The sequence below is a fragment of the Pseudopipra pipra genome, chromosome 1 (genome assembly GCF_036250125.1).
Source record: "Pseudopipra pipra isolate bDixPip1 chromosome 1, bDixPip1.hap1, whole genome shotgun sequence".
In the NCBI taxonomy this organism is placed as follows: Eukaryota; Metazoa; Chordata; class Aves; order Passeriformes; family Pipridae; genus Pseudopipra; species Pseudopipra pipra.
Window position 1 is genome coordinate 13,230,366 of NC_087549.1, and position 17,838 is coordinate 13,248,203.

Here is a 17,838-nt window from a genome sequence, read left to right on the forward strand (position 1 = left end):
AGTCTTTGATTTTAATCTGTTTAAGGAATTTAGTTAATTTTTCTACGTATGGAATATCTGCATAAAAATTGTCAATTTACGGAATTTATTCAGTAAGAAAATAATTTATCCCCAACAAAAGATCTACACAATGTTCATATACAACTCAGATCCCACAGAACTCTTGATTTATGTGGTCAGTAATAATTCCTGGACTTTGTATGATCCTGCTATCAAGCACTGGATTTCGCCAAGACATCCTTTATAGCCAGCCACTTGCATAAGCCAAAAATGAACAGTAAAATTTAGTTTGTAAATTTTACCACGCAGCAAAAGTTGTCTTAGTGAAGTTTTTACACTGAAAAAATCAAATCACACCAAATGCAGTACAGAAAGAACACAGTGACCAAGTACCTTCCTTCTGCCTTGATCACACTCAGTGGTCCCTTCTGCTGAGCAAAGCCACTCCCAGCAGAGAGTCCTGTCATGAGCAATCTCTCAGTTAAGCAAAGGAAAGAACAATTTGGGGATGGGGTTAGGGTAGGAGGAGACCAGGTGAACTGCTGGTAGAAATGTAGCATCTTCCCTACAACAGTACACTATGAGTAGATCGGAGCCCAAGGACCAAATGCCACGAAGGAGTCCTGCTTTGCTCCGGGCTCAGCTGTAACTAAATAACTGAAAAGTTACTATAAATCTGCCTTGCTTGCGCCTTTCAAACGTGGTTGCAAAAATCATCATTCAAACATCAGAAAAATGCTTAAGAGGAGAATTTCCTAGAGCCTCATATATTCCTCCAAACCACAAATTAAAAGTCAGAATTTTACACCAGCCCTGACCTACCTTCCCTTTCTTGCTCTATTGACTGAAAAGGAAGTACAGAAAAGTTAAGCTCTGTAAATACTATCACCTTAATTCACAGTCCCTTTTTTTTTATTTTTTGCTGGGTTTTTTTGTTTGGTTGGTTTTTTTGGTTTTTTTTTGTTTCGGAAAGATACAAACATCGGGAATAAAAGTGAACAACAAAAGCACCCTTCACAACAAACACATGCTACAATCCCAACACTACTTCACCTGCTTTCAGAAAGAACATTACAAGTCCTCTAACAGCCAAGAAAAGTTAAATATGGCATAGCCCTTAAAATCTGTTTAAAAATTATAACTCTAATGAAAAAAGGATATTTTTTTTTGCTGGACTTTTTTATTTTGAATGATACTGAGAAACCAAATCTTAAAAGGAAATGCCAATTTATTTCTAAATTACTTTTCAAGGCAGGTGTTTTTAAATGAACTCTAAAGTTCAGGCACAAGGCATGAGATGAAAATTGAACACATCAGCTTCATGATAAAAACTATGATTTGCTTTATGTTAATCCAATATTGCAAAGAGATTTACGATAGTAAGGTACAAGATGCAAAATACACTCCTTTTGGCACCAGTTGATCTCATGAAAGATGATTTCAAAACATGAAAAACTCCCAAAACTTTATTCAGAGTAGGTTTTTTCCCCTATTACAATTACTAACCTTATGAAAACTCCCATAAAACATCTTCCTTATTTCAGGACCTTCAAAAGTCACAGTTTGAAAATCTCCTTTGTAGTCATAGTTAAAGAAAGTCAGAGTTTTACCACCATCTGTGTGAGACAGAAATTAAGAGCTCTGGGTTAAAGGCCTATACAAGATTTGAAAGAGTCAATTTTGCATTTAACAAAGCAGACCAAAGATGACAGCTCAAATGACAGTAGAACACATTCATAAGTGATATACTGACCTGGAAGTAACAAGTTGTATCAGAGCAATGCTGTCCCCTGATTTGACAAGAAGGACAGGACAGTAGTTGTTTATCTACCTCACCCATGTCTACCTGGTCCTACTAGTTCTCTGCAGGACTTGCACAAGAAAAACACATCCTCAAGCCAGCTAAATGCTTAATTCCCACCTATTTCAAGGTGACATACTGGCAGCTATGAAGAACAGCTATCAGAGTATCTTCATCTTTTCAATAGTAAATATGAAAACCCTCTGAATTATAAACCCTGTTTTACAGTTGTCAAAGTCAAATCAAATAGAAATGAAGAGCCAGCAAGGGTTCATGACTCTAAGTCTGCTATCCACCAGACTGCACTCCCTCTGTGTGTACTTAGTGTACCACTGGCATATATCAAGATAGATTCAATTAGAATCAGATTCAGAGCACTGGAATTTTTAAAAGCAAATTAGTACCTCACATCAAATTACATCTAGTTCAGCTCTTTGGATTTCAGTATTGTTCGCCGCAGTTTAAAGCAGTTAACTCAAAATTTGACTCTAACTCCAAATTCAACTCAGTTAAATTGAATCTAAAAACCAGGCATTAGAGACCACCACCTTCTGGATTCAGGTAGTTTTTCTTGCAGCAGATTGAAACATTGGCAATAATAAATCTAGTCACAGAATGAATAATTTGTACAGTTAAAGTCACTAATAAAACACAAAATACGTACTATCTAAAATAACTCCAACCAGGGGTTCATATCCTTCATTTAAAATCTCCCAAAGAGCAAAGGGCTCCTGAGGTGTGTCAGGGAGTATACGAAAGAGAAACGTGATGGTGTAATCAGAAGGGAGACCTTCAGGATGCAAATACCTGTAAGACAAATAGTGTTCTTTTAAACTGAAACAACATTAAATCTGATTATTTACTTATCAGATGTTCACTTGACATGCTTTTTATTACTCTGTATATTTCTTTAGAAATCAAGACTGAGAAGTGATATGAATAAGTGTTTACAAAATCTACTCAACTTGACAACTACTAAAAGAATACTTATGAAGAAAGGAGAAGTTATAGTTTCCCTTAACATTTACAAAATTGTCCTTAATTATTAACATTTTTTTTAATTTGAAGATAAAATCAGAGCTCAGTTGGAAATAAAGCTAAAATTAATAATATTAAAAGCTTTTAAAAAACAGTAAGACCTTTGCACCTGTCTGATTCAACAGACAATGAAAACAGAAATTGCTTGGAAGACCAATCTCAATAGACATGCCTTTTGTCATTAAACTGTTTCAAATGGATTAAAATTAGGAGTGACAGACTGTTATAGGAAGCTTTATAAAATATGGGAAACAGAATTTATAAATTTCAAAGCCAATACATAAGAAAGTGAAGTCAAAACAGATCACATACAGAAATACAATCTGGTTTCCTAGAATTTTTTCAGAAGAGAGAAGAAATTTATGATATAAAAGAAATATGTTATTTTATGTCATTTCCAAAAATTTGTTATTTAGTACTTCCCAATTAATTTAACCTTTTCTTGTCAAATCCCATAGTGGGATGTTTGGACAAGTGTCTGAAACAACTGACTGTATTTTAAAATGTTAATTAGTCTGATTTCTTAAAATCATAGCAAAGGGATCTGAAAGAAGCCTGAAGAAGTTATTTAAACAATTTCTTTTCCCTAAATACATCCCATTCCTTCTAAAGTGCTTCTGGCACATATAAGATGTATATAGATATGAATCATGCTGAAAAGGGAGACAGATGTGATATATAATCAATATATTCTGCACAGTGTCAGTAGATGATCAAAAGTGATATTACACTGCCCACTTCGCACAGAGAAAGAGAGAGATATCAACAGGTAAAAGAAAAAAGCCTTACAGTGTGTCCACTGTACATGAATAAAAGACAATTCAATAAGCAGGGTGGGTCAAACACAAGGTTTGGGGATTCAGAGCTCAAAAAGGAGAATAACATTAACGACATTCAGTGCATAAATGAGACGACAAAGCCAAGTGGTATTATTCAGACATACCTGCAGATCATCAAGAGAAAGGTGTTCTCTGAACCATGAAAAGGAGTGAAAGCCTATGAAGCAGTAAGACTGGGCTGGGGTGGCAGCTAGAGAATAGCATATAAATGCAGCAGATCCAATTAGAAAGAAGCAGAAAGGGAAAAAGAAGTGAGAAATGCTAATCCCTTGACATCTCAGTCCATCTAGGCCCAGAGGGAAACAAAACATGAAGAACATGAAACAGCCCCAGGAAGTATAGCTCCAACTGGGACACAAAAAGACTGATATGATATCTAATATAAATCTTCAATGTCATTTCCCACTGTTTTTCTTTCTTATTTATCTCAGCTAAAGAATACTTGTTGTTACACCTTCCCATGTGTAATCCACAGAGCCACTGCTTTTCTCTGGTGCCACTTAATAAGAAGTGAGGGACTGGACTGAGAGGAACGAAACACAACATTGTGGTAGTTTAGTCTGGGCCTTCCTTGGTGACCAGTTTGTAACCAAGGAAGTGCCCAGATTTACCCGGTATTCCCTACGATTTTTACGTAAGCCAGAGTATAAGAAGAAAGGAGGAAACGCCTTTGCTCTCTTTCCTTCCAGCGGCTTTGGAGGTGCAGGTTCCCTGCTGTTGAGTCTGCCATGTTGGGGAATGAGGCCTGGTAAGGCCTTGTCGACCTTGGGAGACGGAGGTTGCCGGCGATCGTTCCAGCATGACTTTCTGTTGTCCCAAGGAGAGTAGTAAGATATTCTTTTGCTAATTCCTTTAGTTGCTAGATCTTGGGCTATTGATCGTGTATATTTTATTTTGTTTGTGTTCCTTTTTCCCTTCCCCCTTCCCTTTCCCTTTTCCATTTGAAATTGTATATATATTTCAATTGTATATAACTGTAATATAAGTGTAAATATATTTATATATATTGCTTTAGTTGTCTCTCTCTCGTTTCGGTTCTCTTGGTTTTTTTTTTCCCTCTTCTCCCTGAGGTCTAGGGGGGGACTTTTTGTGGTGAGGTTTGGAGACTTGGCAGGGAGCCAGCTTCAAACCATATCAAACATACACACTGTTCATCGAAGAAATAAAGAGTTTCCATCACTTCCTCTCTGAGGAAAGACTGTAAAAGTTCAATGGGAGGATTCCTCATTGCCTTAACTCTCCCATGATACAGTCCTTGTGACTGAAATATGTGCCTCCTCCCAGGAAGGTACTAGATGGAGTTCACACAGACTCACTTCAGCATAAAGGGATAATCTTCCTTTGTAACCAGTGAATGGACACAGACTGAAGTAAAAGTAACCAAGGACAGCTAAAGAAGGTTCTCATTCTGACTCCCACTTCAAAGACATTCTGAACTCCATGAGACTTCAGCCTGCATTCCAGAGGCATCTTTCACAAAGTAATACACACTGGAATCTTCCCAGACCTATGCCTGCATGAGATTGGTGGGTGCTGGCACAAGCCTGAAACTGGCTTATGTGGAAAACCCAGAGTAGCCAGTGGGCTTACCTACTTTTACCTACAGTTGTTTTTGAATTAAACTGATTGAGGACTCAGGACACCAGACACTCTTCCTATTCATCAGTATAACATAGATATACACTAGTGCCTCTGCTCTTCTGACTTAAAATACTAGTCCCTGAAATGAATAATTGACTGCACTGGAAAACTATTTTCATGTTTTTTGTGAGTATTTACATGTTAATACATACTTGGTAGGCTGTGACACCAGGGCATCCTTGTGCAGTCTGTAACATGGGTAAACATTAAATGTACCAGGTTCCATTGAAACCCCTTCCACAGCGGAAAACTCCTTTTCAACCAAACCAAACATTTCCATCATTTTAAATCCTGGAAGGTATCAAAACATATATTTTATTCATTTAAATTAATACTGCATTACGGTAAACAAAAAAAGACAAAGCCAGTTGTATCAAAGAGTTTCATTCACCAACCGTTTAATACCTGTTAGCATGAAGGGAAATTTATTGCCTAGTATTGTGAAAATCACATAATAAAAATTATTCCAAAAATCAGAAACAAAAATTAACACAAAAATACTGTACCTGCAAAATTATTGCCATCTTTAACTACCAATGGGCAGGCTGGAAAAGAAGAAAAAATATATTTAAGGATACAAGAGATGTCCCACTGGGTCAGAACAATGATTCACTCAGCCCTGTCCGAGTACTCCATCCCCAACAGCAGCAAAAGGAGATGCTGTTTCAGAAGGGCATGCAAACCTGGCCACCTGACCACTCCATTCAGTTGATACTCCTCGGGATCCACAAGGGTTGCAGCAAAGATATTAAGGGGTACATTACTATGTGCTCCATATAATATCCTATTAAGGATTTCTCATCCATGAATTTGTCTAATCCTTCTAAGAAATTGCCTTCGCAATCTCTTCAACAAATTCAAATTTGTTGAAAAAAATTCACTGCCTGCTGCATAAAAAAAAAGTATGTCTTATATTGGGTTTTAACCAAGTGTTTCCTAATTCTCCTTTTGTGAGCTTCTCCAGCCTAACCCCATCTCAAGTTCAGTTATTACAGCTGGCATTCTCTGTACCTTTTCAAACTCCACAGTAGCTTTCATGAGCAACAGAGACCAGAATTGCACACAGTCCTTAAGATGTGTGCACACATTTTAAATAGCTGTAAGTCTGGTTTATACTTTTCTTCTGGCAGGGAAGAGCACACGCTAATCTCTTTCAGAAAAGGTGCCCTGGAAAATCAATAGGCCTAGAAGCAGTATGTCAACCAAAGATAGCACCCCAGGATATTCATATTTGAAAATCACTTCTAGAATACAAGCACAAGTGACCAATAAATGCTACTGTTGAGTATTCTCATGTTCAACATTCTCTCTATGGTCAAAATCTCAGAATTGATGGTTCAGAAGCAACATTTTTTGTGCTTACCAGCTCTGATAACTCAAGAGTCTCATGATAACTCACAACCCCGTGCAGAACTCACAATCGCAAATTCCTGTACTTCCTGGCTTATATACAAGGAAATATATTGTGAGCACACACCTAAAAGCATATGAATTATTGACCTCTAACCATTAGGTGCTGCTCTAGAATATATTTCCCTTAATTTTCATAAAGAGATTGAAATGAGGTTTTTTTTGCAGATTTCAGAGTTTGGGTGTGTTTCATGCTTTTCCTTAGGCTACAACTCAGCTACCTTCTCTCATAATACAAACATGAATGATTGGTTCTCCACTGATAAATTAACCATGTGACTGGAGTAATAATGAATGCAGCTAACTCTTAGAGAGGGTTAAAGTAGCCTAGAAAATAAAATATATTAACCTTTTATGATTCTGAACTGTTTCACATCTGAAATAAATTTTTGACAACCAATGGCTCCATTCTGGATTTACAGTAAACAACCCTTAATTATTTTGAAGTCACAACACCTTCATTTCCTTAATCTTTTATGGAAATAACATTAGAATTATAACATCAGCAGTAAATTATATTAAAAATATCAAGAATACCTCATAATAGAAAATTATCAGTTACAACCCCCCCAGTATTTAGCAGTTATTTTAGAAGCAAACATAAATCAAAGTGGCTAACTTGCTGATGCAGTTTCACAAACAAAAGTGATCAGCTCATCTTCAATCTTTGTAAAGGCATCAAAGTCATCCACAAAGAAGACGTGTCTTTCACTGGGCTTGCTGCCAATATTCACTAACTCTGAATAGTCGGCATCAGCTACTCCAATAGCAAAAAAGCTGAAACCTGTAAAACAGAAAAGAACAGTCTTGTGAGACATTCATTAAGAGAGTGCAAATACAATATGAATACAACTGTATTTGCACTGGCTCCTTTCCTGATTAAATACAAAGGTGGACGTTTTATTATTATCCTATAGCACAAGAAAATTCATTTATATAATCTAAAATAAAGCTAATATATTCTCTGTGAAATATTTCTTTTGGTTATTTATGCTTAATTAGTTAAGTAAAGTTAAACCTTGAGCATTTTCTTGAAGATATATGACTACTCAGCAGTTTAAAGTTTTAGCATATGTTTAAATGCTTTCCTACACAAAAATATCCATGTATCAAGTATATAATAAATACAAAGCAGAGAAATTAATTTCCTGTAGGTCCTTTACAGATTTTTTTCTGACTCATATATTAATATATATAATATTTCAGCCACTGCTGCCTCATGAGTGAACACTGAAATAAATGCATTCTCATTTCATCAACAACTTAACTGCATTGGTTGAATTTGTTCTATATATTCAGCATGAATATATTTCGAAATTTGAGCCTGACTTCAAAGATTTAAATGAAATGGAAATTGTATCCTATATGTTTCAGGAGCAGCAAAATAGCTAAAAGTTTTTCAATATTTTCCTTTCCATAAAAGATGAAGGAAAAAAAAACCTCTCTACATCAGGCTGAATCTATTTAATGACATATTGGTCTTGTATGGCTCAGTCCCAAACTTACTCCAGTCAAGCAATATTAAGTTTGACTGAAGCCCGGGGCATTCATCACCTTCTGCAGAGCTTTTAGCATAACAAAACTTTGACCTAATAAATTACAACAATATCTTCATGTCTCATCCAAGATCAGCACCTCTTCATGCCAGTTGCTGTCAAACATACAAGTCAGTACCTGCTCCAACCTATCTGCAGCCTCATTGCACAGCACACTCAAGAGGACAATGGAGAGGGGAACTCATCTGCCAAGGTGACACATCCTAGTCAGCACCTAAACCCTCACAATACACCCTCCCCTCTCAAGGCTGTTGCCAGTCTAATAATTAATATATGCAACTGCAAGACTTACCTGAGAGCTGAACAATTTTTGTTCAGCTTAGATATAGACTTCAATTTATTCACAAATACAGGGTTTTCTTTACTGCTACTTAAAACAAGTTATTCGAACTCTACTATTTTGTAATACGCTTTATTTATGAAGGCACTACACTCAGCATCTAGCAACACAACGAGTAGGCAGACAAGCTGGACGATCACATTGGCTTTCAGGAATCCATGATATAGACGGGGAACTTCACAGCTCTCAAAGTTAAAAGCAAATAAAAAGCACAAGTGTAATTTCTTGTTAGATTGCTTCACATTAATAGGCAGATCGGATTTTTTCTTCCAACCTTTAGTTTTGTTCCATGTGGCACGCTGTGCCCTTTGGGTTTTGACACAAATCTCTACAACAATTAAATACTTAGACTCACAACACAGTGCGGCCGCTTAAAGCTCTAAAATCAGTGCTTTAAAAAAATTCCTAAAGGTAATTAGTGTAACATGAGAGCAATCAGAAACAGTAAAAGAACACATGAAAGAATTTTCAAAGGACCTCTTATATAGGAAACAAAATAGTTCAGTTTGCTTGTAACCACAAGACTACACTTTATAGATGACAATCCAGATTCTCAGGATCATATTCCCCAAATTCTTCATCCTGGGAGCAATTCCATTGACTACCACATGATTTTAGCACTGTTGCCAAAATTAAAACTAATGCCATTAATTACCAAATATATCCAGAATGTAACCACATCCTAGTGTTATTCTGTCTTTCTCAGGAATTGCTGTTTTCTTTAAACTTGAAAATCTTCCTGGAGGAAAAGTTACGCTTACCTCATGCCCACACTTACAGAGATACAATTAATGAGAAAAAAAGGAAATGTGAGTAGTTCTTAAAACTACACATTTTACCATCTAGTTGCATTTCTCTGGAGACTTTGTTCACATCATCCTGTGATCGCCCATCAGTAATGACAACCAAAACCTTTGGAATGCCCCTTCTCATGCCTGCCTCTCCAGTAAACAAGATTTCTCTTGCATGTTTAATGGCTTTGCCTGAAACACAAAAATTGACAATATACTTTCACTGAATGTAAATGCAGTTTCTATTGGTTACTTACAACTTTCTCATATCTTCTCAGACTTATTTATGTTAGACATAAATAAAAAGAGAAATCTGCTGGGTCCTGGGTAGTCTGTCAATTAGTGCATTCTGTAGTTATTAAAGCCAAGATTTAGAAAAGTTTAATTTTGACCCTAACCTTTGAAAATTTGATGGCTTCAGCCATCCATTTTTCAATCCAGAAGGTGAAGATCAAGAATATGAAATGTGTGGGTATCCTGGTTTTAGCTGGGATAAAGTTAAGTTTCTTCTTTGTCACTGGTACAGTGCTGTGTTTTGGATTCAGTGTGAGGATAATGTTGATAACACTCGGATGTATTGGTTGTGACTGAGCAGTGCTTACCCTGAGTCAAGGCCTTTTCAGTGAGGCCTCTATCAGTGAGGAGCTGCACCACAAGACTTGGGGAGAGCACAACCAGGACGGCTGACCTGAACTGGCCAAAGGGATATTCCACACCATAAAACATCATGCCCAGTATATAAACTGGGGGAGTTGGCCAGGAGGGGACAAGCACTGCTCAGATGGGCTGGCCATCGGTCAGTGATTGGTGAGCAACTGTACTGTGCATCACTTGGTTTCCTTGGGTTTCATTCCTCTCTCTCTTTTTATCTCCCTTTTCATTACTATTATAATTATATTTTACTTTATTTCAATTATGAAAATGTTCTTATCTCAGCCCACAGGTTTTAGCCTTTTCTGATTCTTCTCCCCATCCCATGGGGGGTGGGGGGAGCGGGCAGTGAGTGAGCACTGTGTGGTATTCAGCTGCTGGCTGGGTTAGAGATAACAAAACCTTCCTTTCTGGATTGTAGGGCACAGTCCACATAACAACTGACAGTGCCATTGTAGTAGATGGAAAACGTGTTATTTTGATAATACTGAGACTGGATGCAATGCAACAGCTGCAAGAAATTTCTGTGCAGTCTGAGAATAATAAAACACATGGTTTCCAACGAAAACAGATTTTAACCCTTTCGGCACTCATCTTTAATTTCTTCACATCAGAAAGCTATCCTAAGGGATTAATTAAAATGCAACCTCATTCAGTTAACAGACATCTTCCCCCAACCCAGTCTTAAACATCCCACTGAGATTTAACCGACCTGGCTTATAACCAAACAGACCCTCCACTCTCTCCAGTTTTTGACATGCTCTGCAAACTCCCTCCCACCCTCTCTCCCCTCCCACTTTTCTATCCACTTGCCAAGCTGACGTCACATTACTCCCCGTTCCACCTTCCACTGTCCCCAGAGTCATTTGCTTTTGCCCAGCTGTCCCTCTCTGCCTCCCTGATCCTTGCCATCACTGTTGGTCAGTGGGGTCAAAGTGCACCAGTAGGGGTTGAAGGGCATAAACTACAGATTGCAAAGACTTTCTAATTTCCGTGCCCAACCTCTCATCTCCAGTGAGGACATATCATGTTCTCACTGGTTTTGCACTGATTAATTAAACCACTTAACTAATGGGAAAGAAATACCACACAGAGAGTAGCAGGGAGAAAATCTGCCTCACAGTCATGACCTTTCTCACCTGTTTTTGTATTTCCTCCTTTGTAGGCTATTCGCTGAATAGCTTCAAGAAGAGTCTCTTTTGTTTTGTATGCATTCAATTTAAATTCTGTCCTGGGATCATCGCTAAACTGAATTATTGCCACCTGTGCATACAGAAGATGTTCATTACAAAAGCACCACCCAGTGCATAAGCAAAAAGTGAATCTGAGCATTTAAAACAAGGATTTATCTTGTAACTTTGCTTCATCCTTCAATTGAAGCCAGATTTTTTTTCTCTTTAAGAAAGATTTCACTAAATAAAGTTCAATTTTATTCTCTGAAACCTTGGCAACCATCTAACACTTTCTGGTTTCATTTTGCAGCAAACAGGATGAGAAAAGTAATACCCTCTTTGGCAAAGCACTCGCAATCAAGCCCCAAAGCAAAATCCTGGTTACAGCTGCTCACACATGTACAGTTATTCATATACAGAACTGCAGGGACTTTATTCAGTCTCCACAAATTAATAGCTGCACTTAAGTAACTCAAGCTAGGGAGCAAGACTGAAGCAAGTAATAGAAAGATTCAAGAACATATTCTGAAATATTGCCTCTCTCAAATACAATGCTACATGAGTTCAGACCCTGTATTTCAATACACTAAACCCCTACAACTCACAAAGCACACATTGAATTTCATATTCTATAAATAGTGCCTCTGATTTAAAAGGAGCTATTATGCTTAAGCTTGTGCCTAGGTTTCTGAAGCACCATGAACTATATTCTTGGAAAATAGATGTATAGGAAACAGTAAAAACTAAGTATTCTTCAGGGTTTGGAAAAGTTGAAATTAATTTTCCAATGCGATCCCAAACGACATATTATACAGGTAATACAACAGTAATATATTTGCCAATAATTTGTTCTGGAGCAGATTCAAACATCTCTCTAAACAAATACATAAATAGAACCATCATTGTAAACACTGTATTTTATTTCAAGCACTGTAGATTCTGTAGAGCATGTGATTTTAAATAAAAGAATATTTACTTTTCCTTATCAATGACATTTTTAGCTTATTTAGAAATCAACACCATAGTGGTACAAATACCAAAAGCATTAACACAACATAATTGTCATTGTAATGATTTAGAGGAGACTGAAATTATACCTAGCCTTCATGCTACCAAAATCCATATCATACAATTTATCATATGTTGTGCATAAAAAGATATTGAAAAAAGATACTATCCTTAAGCAGTTTATATTTTCACAAGATCTGTGAAGTTATGTCACTTACTTTTTGATTCATTTCACTTCTGGTGCTAGTCTAAAATAACCTGCCAAGTCCACGCACCCTTCATCTCTCTACATTTGATTACCTGTGTTCCATCAGGACCAATCTTATCCAAAGCTCCAACAGTGCTATAGAGAAAGCTTATTATTTTATTGAAATTGTCATCTCCAATACTCCATGACCCATCCACCAGGAACGCAAGGTCAGCTTTGGCTGCTTTGCACACTGAGAAAGAAAAGCAAAAATTTTTGAATTAGAGCAATGCCTTAACTCCTCACAAAATCTCATAAATCACTTAAGAAAATGCAACTGTCATGAAAAGCCCTTGTTTAATGTTAGTTAATAATGCTTTATCAAACAGACCTGCTGGCATTGACTGCAGTGCAGGTGTAGAACCAGCTGAGCTCTGCAAGGGGTGAATTGTCTGCGCCGACAGATCCTATCACAGAATATACTTCAAGTGGTTCTTTAAAGTCTGGCTAGCCATTTTTATTTTTGTTTAGATTTTTAAGTAAACTCACACATGAACTTATACAATGCCAGACTCCTAGTGTGACACAGTAAGCAAGATTAGAGAATCTTGACTGCGGAAGTTCCCAAAGAGAAACTAGTCCATTCAAAAAGTTACCCTAAGTTCTGTAGTATCTAATGCACTTCGACTGCACTACGTAGGAGCAATGCAAGTTTCACCCACCTCTGTGTTGTTGCAGCAAATGCATTTTAAGATCCACTCCCCACAGGTCTAAAATACTGTCAGAAGCAGAAAAACATTGCATCAACACCTTAAAATTACTATAAACTCACACATGCAGCACTTACCTTCTTTTGCAGGCGGGATTGTAGGTGGTGGAGGTGGTGTTGAAGGTGTTGTTGGTGGTTGAGTTGGAAATGGTACTGGAGAATAAAAAGAAGGAATATTCAAGCATGCTTAAAAGCCCAATATATTCTATCTATAATAAACACAGCATTTTCTACTCCTCTCCACATTTAAAATTCATTATCTCTAATCCACTGGTTATGCAATTAGAAATAAATATAGGTGAGTGTGCGCAAGTAATGTCCTCCTCTTCTGAACACCCAAGAAAGGATACTACTATTACAAAACAATTAATGGCTGCATTTCAATGTGAATGATACAATGATACAGCTGAACTACTACTGGAACTGCCCCTTTTTAAGTTTCCCCAGTGTAGCAGACCATGTGACAGCTCTATTATTGACCTAGAATCCATAATTCATTTTTTAAAAGGTCAGTGTCCTTTCCTTTTCTGATCACAACCAGTCCTCAGTAACAGAAGGTACGTCTCTGTGCACCCTGGAAGGAAGAAAGTATTAGTCCTGCAATCCACAATACAAAGTACAAAAGTAAGCTAGTGCCTGCACTCAGAGCAGATCACAGTCTGCTCTGAACAAGATTTTTCTGAATTTGGTGAAAGACCTTGTTGTTTCCAGCTAGAAACATAGCTCCAACCATAACTCTACAGGATTGTGGCTTTGTTGCCTGCAGCAACTTCTACTAAGTTTATTATACAGAGTTTCTGAAAACGTCCTTCACACTTCTGAAAATTAACTTTGTATGACAACCTTGCAGAGACCAAGCTGAATATTCAATCAGATTGACAGCTTTGCTGAATGCAAGAGCTCTATTTCGTGCCTTTCAATACAGGCCAGCTGAATTCTCAGAGATAATATGCACATGCATTGATTTCCACAACTCTAAGTAAGGAAAAGCTTCTGCTTTTGTTCAAGGGATTTTTCCCGTTTTTATTCAATGCATTCAGCATAAGAAGCTGCAGGTGACAGAATATCAGTCCTTCAAGTAAGACTAAACTTGTTATTTGCTATAACACGTAAATTACATTTATAAACAACTGATAAGAGGTAGATATGACAGTCTGAGAAAAGACACCTACATTTCCGAAAAATTAGTGCAAACAGGATTCATTACAATCCTCATGTCCACATCCAAGTGGACTTCCATTGCAACTGGTGGGGCTTTTCCCACTGGGTTCAATAACATAAAGGGCTAAGACTGAAACACCTACAAGGAACCAATGCCCAGGACATCCATGGTCGCAGCAATCCAGGACCAGACCCATTTAGAAAGGGTCACAACTGCTGTAACGTGACTTGAAAGGCTGCTCTCAGCACCAGAGAAGTACAGGTCACCCTGAAGACTTACTTTCTTCAAAGAGTTTCCCTCTGAAGTGATACAATTATTTGTCTGCATCACAAACCATCTTTCTTAAATGGACATGTAGGCCAAGGTGTGTTCTTCCTCATGCTTCCTAACTCCCTTAACTGCAGAGCACCCTAAATGCACTCCCCAAAAAAGCTGGAGAAGCTTGGCTATTTCCTCACTGCCCTGAGAATGAGCCCTGGACAACTGAGAAGTGGAATCATGCACCTGTGCAGGTTTTTGCTATGTGAAATCAGAAGTGTGGGAGGAAAGGAAGAAAAGCATAAACATTATCTATCCCAAGAGAAAGGTAACAGCATTGTGGTGTATAGCAATACAGTATGAGAAGAAGGGTACCACTGAGACTGGAAACAGGTTAAAAGTAAGACAATGTTGAAATATTCGTTCTGTTATTCCTGTACTTTGTTTTGCAGTATTTTGAACTCATAAGAGCAAGATATTGCCTTCATAAATAGTTGTGATGTGGGTTTTTTTGTTTCTTAGCCATGTGTTACTGAGAATAATAATAAAAAAGGTTGGTTGGTTTGTTTTAAAATACTTAAGTAGATTGTGTATCAACGTCCCATTTAATTGTAAATTATTCAAACACTGGTAAAATTTTACTAAATCACAAGAGCTGCAGCACATAAAACCTTCTCTGTTTACTTCATTTTTCTGTACTTTTTCCCTGAAGTCACAGATATTCAGAGTATCCCCTAGTGGGACTTTTTACAAAGAAAGCTAAACCCTCCCTGTTCCATTCTCATTAAGAACTACAATACAGTTGGTGAATGTGACTTCACAAGTAATTCACAGCAGTGGGGTAAGAATCCTGCACTTCCGTGGAGGAGTCATAATGTAGCACATCTGTGGGCAAAGGGCAGAACATGAGAAGCAATGAAGCATTATCACTGCTGGCTGCACTCTGCTCTATTTTACTCACATGTTGTCTCCATGATGCTTACAGCAGGGCCCTCAATCTCCTGAAGCTGTGTATGAACACTGATTTTATACTCAGTTCCAGGCATCAGCTCAAAGAAACAATGTCTAGGTGTCCCTCCACCAAGATTTACTTCTCGTTGTTTTCCATCTGGAATTACAAAAGAAACCATTAATATACTTTACTGTTTTATTGAATAATGTAATTTAAATCCTAAATAAGAAGAGGACGTGATAGCAGATGAAGGGCAAGTGGTTGACATAAATTAATAAACTATATGCTGCCTTATTTTTAGAAATTCACCTCTGTGCAGAGGTTCATGTAAAATTTAATTCTTCATAATAAATAGGAGCTGAGAAACGTGTCAAACATCTTCAAGAAAAAAAGATGAATTTCAGCCCATGCACTGAAGTTAATAAAAACACTAACACTGTCATCAATAGGCTTTGAATCCGGTCCTAAATTATCATTCTAATGAGGAATTGCTGGACTATGTAATTCTATGGCAACCTTTGTCAATGCCTCTGCTTCTCACAGTCTGTAATGTGCTCAGTAATTGCAAGAGAGACTGAACAAGATATTGTATTCTACTAGTAACCACTTAACAGGATGGTTAAGGAATAGTGTTTACATGGTTCCAAAATTAATTCTGCTAAATTCTGAATTAGAAAGCATGCTGTCAATGGAAAAGGCTAGGGTACTGGAAATAGCATAAGGCATGTTTTAATGATAAGAATTAAAACTTGCAGCACAATTCAAAATCTGTAGCAGAATGAAGTGAAATACAAGCAACTGATCTCACATTTTACAGTGAATATACAAAAAATGCCAAACAGTCATTCACTGCCAAGGAGAAAACACCTGATGTTAATCAGATGCTACACTAGTATAAAAATAATACTATTATAATATAATAATAATAATACTATTATAAAATTATAATAATAATCGCTCCCTGAACGAGACACACACACAATCTGACAATCAAATCCCATCATGACAGATGCTAATAAGGAACATTTGTTCACACTCTACCTCATTCTGCTCACATTTAGATGCTTTCAGCTCAGTTAAAACAATTCTGGCAGTTCTGTATGAAGAAAGCAGAATGTTGGCTAGCTCCCAGACCAGAGGGAAGTCTGTGCTGTCTTGTGCCAGCCAAGGTCTCTGTGATCTGAACAGCTTGTCTGTTTTCCAGACCTTCAAACAAACCCTACTGCCACCCACTTGCCATGCCACAGAAAGGTCATTACTTCTTTGCCACCAAATCCGTGTTATTTTTCATGGTACCTTTAATACATGCGATTAAATGTTACTAACTGCACTTCTCTCAAGTTATCCAAAGCTTTCAATTTATCACCATTTAAAATATCACTGATGTCCCCTTGGGATAAGAGAGGTAGTCTGCTCTAACAGTAACATCCCCATAATGTCTTCTGGCTACACCTGAGAATAAGTGAGATGGAAGAGACTGCAATCTAACCTCTACATAGTCAGTGACAAAAGCATCAGGACACCTTGTGTGGCTACATAAAAATAGGTCATGTTTGTCCAGATGAGTAATCTTACTACAAGCTAAAATGAACAATCAACAGAATGAGAATAGACAAAACTGGACATTGTTCTGACTCTGTGAGCATGTTCTGGATTCAATCAGCGCTTTCCTTAACCTTCTGCCCTCCTCATCCTACAAAGCTGGTGCTGATGGTTTATTTACAAACTTAGATGTATTCAGTTTATCCTTTATCCATCTTCTGCTCCTCACACCAGTGAAAACCTCAGGCGATCATCTATCTTCTATTAACAGATCAAAGTCCCTTCCATAAAAATCACAAGTTATCAACATCTGTTTGATGTAAAAGGACAGAAATGCTCCTGAAAGTTTCATTGTGTACACAACTCTCTTCTGTCTGTCATTTCCAGTATTTCAGGAGTCACTCTACAGGTCTGACTGCACACAAATTCTTAGCTATGCAATTCAGATCTCTGCATTGGGCTGTAGCTGCTTATCAAATTATTTAGTAACTTACCCACAAGTGACTCTATAACTACCCTGTATGCAGTTGCATGTCTATGAAGCTGCCACTGAGCACACAGACTAGTCATGCGGACTTGATAGGAATCCAGATTTGTCACACCCAGGTACACTGAAAATTAAATATAAAAAAAATTAGATTTAGGCCTCTAATATACATAGATAAAAAATGATAAAATAACTATAGTGAAACACATTGCCAATTAATTTTTAACAAATAAT

General features: G+C 37.4%; 1 protein-coding gene across 3 annotated transcripts in view; it reads right to left on the reverse strand.

The window, feature by feature from the left end:
- The window catches only part of COL14A1 (collagen type XIV alpha 1 chain), a 115,385-nt gene that overhangs the window by 32,886 nt on the left and 64,661 nt on the right, over positions 1-17,838 (reverse strand). For all 3 annotated transcript variants that reach the window (XM_064645870.1, XM_064645862.1, XM_064645852.1), the window contains exons 23-33: positions 17,612-17,728; positions 15,585-15,731; positions 13,282-13,356; positions 12,548-12,687; positions 11,207-11,330; positions 9,465-9,608; positions 7,349-7,513; positions 5,826-5,864; positions 5,472-5,610; positions 2,466-2,608; positions 1,507-1,616 (exon numbers count right to left, since the gene is read on the reverse strand). In XM_064645870.1, coding sequence (XP_064501940.1) covers positions 1,507-1,616; positions 2,466-2,608; positions 5,472-5,610; positions 5,826-5,864; positions 7,349-7,513; positions 9,465-9,608; positions 11,207-11,330; positions 12,548-12,687; positions 13,282-13,356; positions 15,585-15,731; positions 17,612-17,728 — 1,343 coding nt within the window. The remainder of the gene's footprint in view (positions 1-1,506; positions 1,617-2,465; positions 2,609-5,471; positions 5,611-5,825; positions 5,865-7,348; positions 7,514-9,464; positions 9,609-11,206; positions 11,331-12,547; positions 12,688-13,281; positions 13,357-15,584; positions 15,732-17,611; positions 17,729-17,838) is intronic.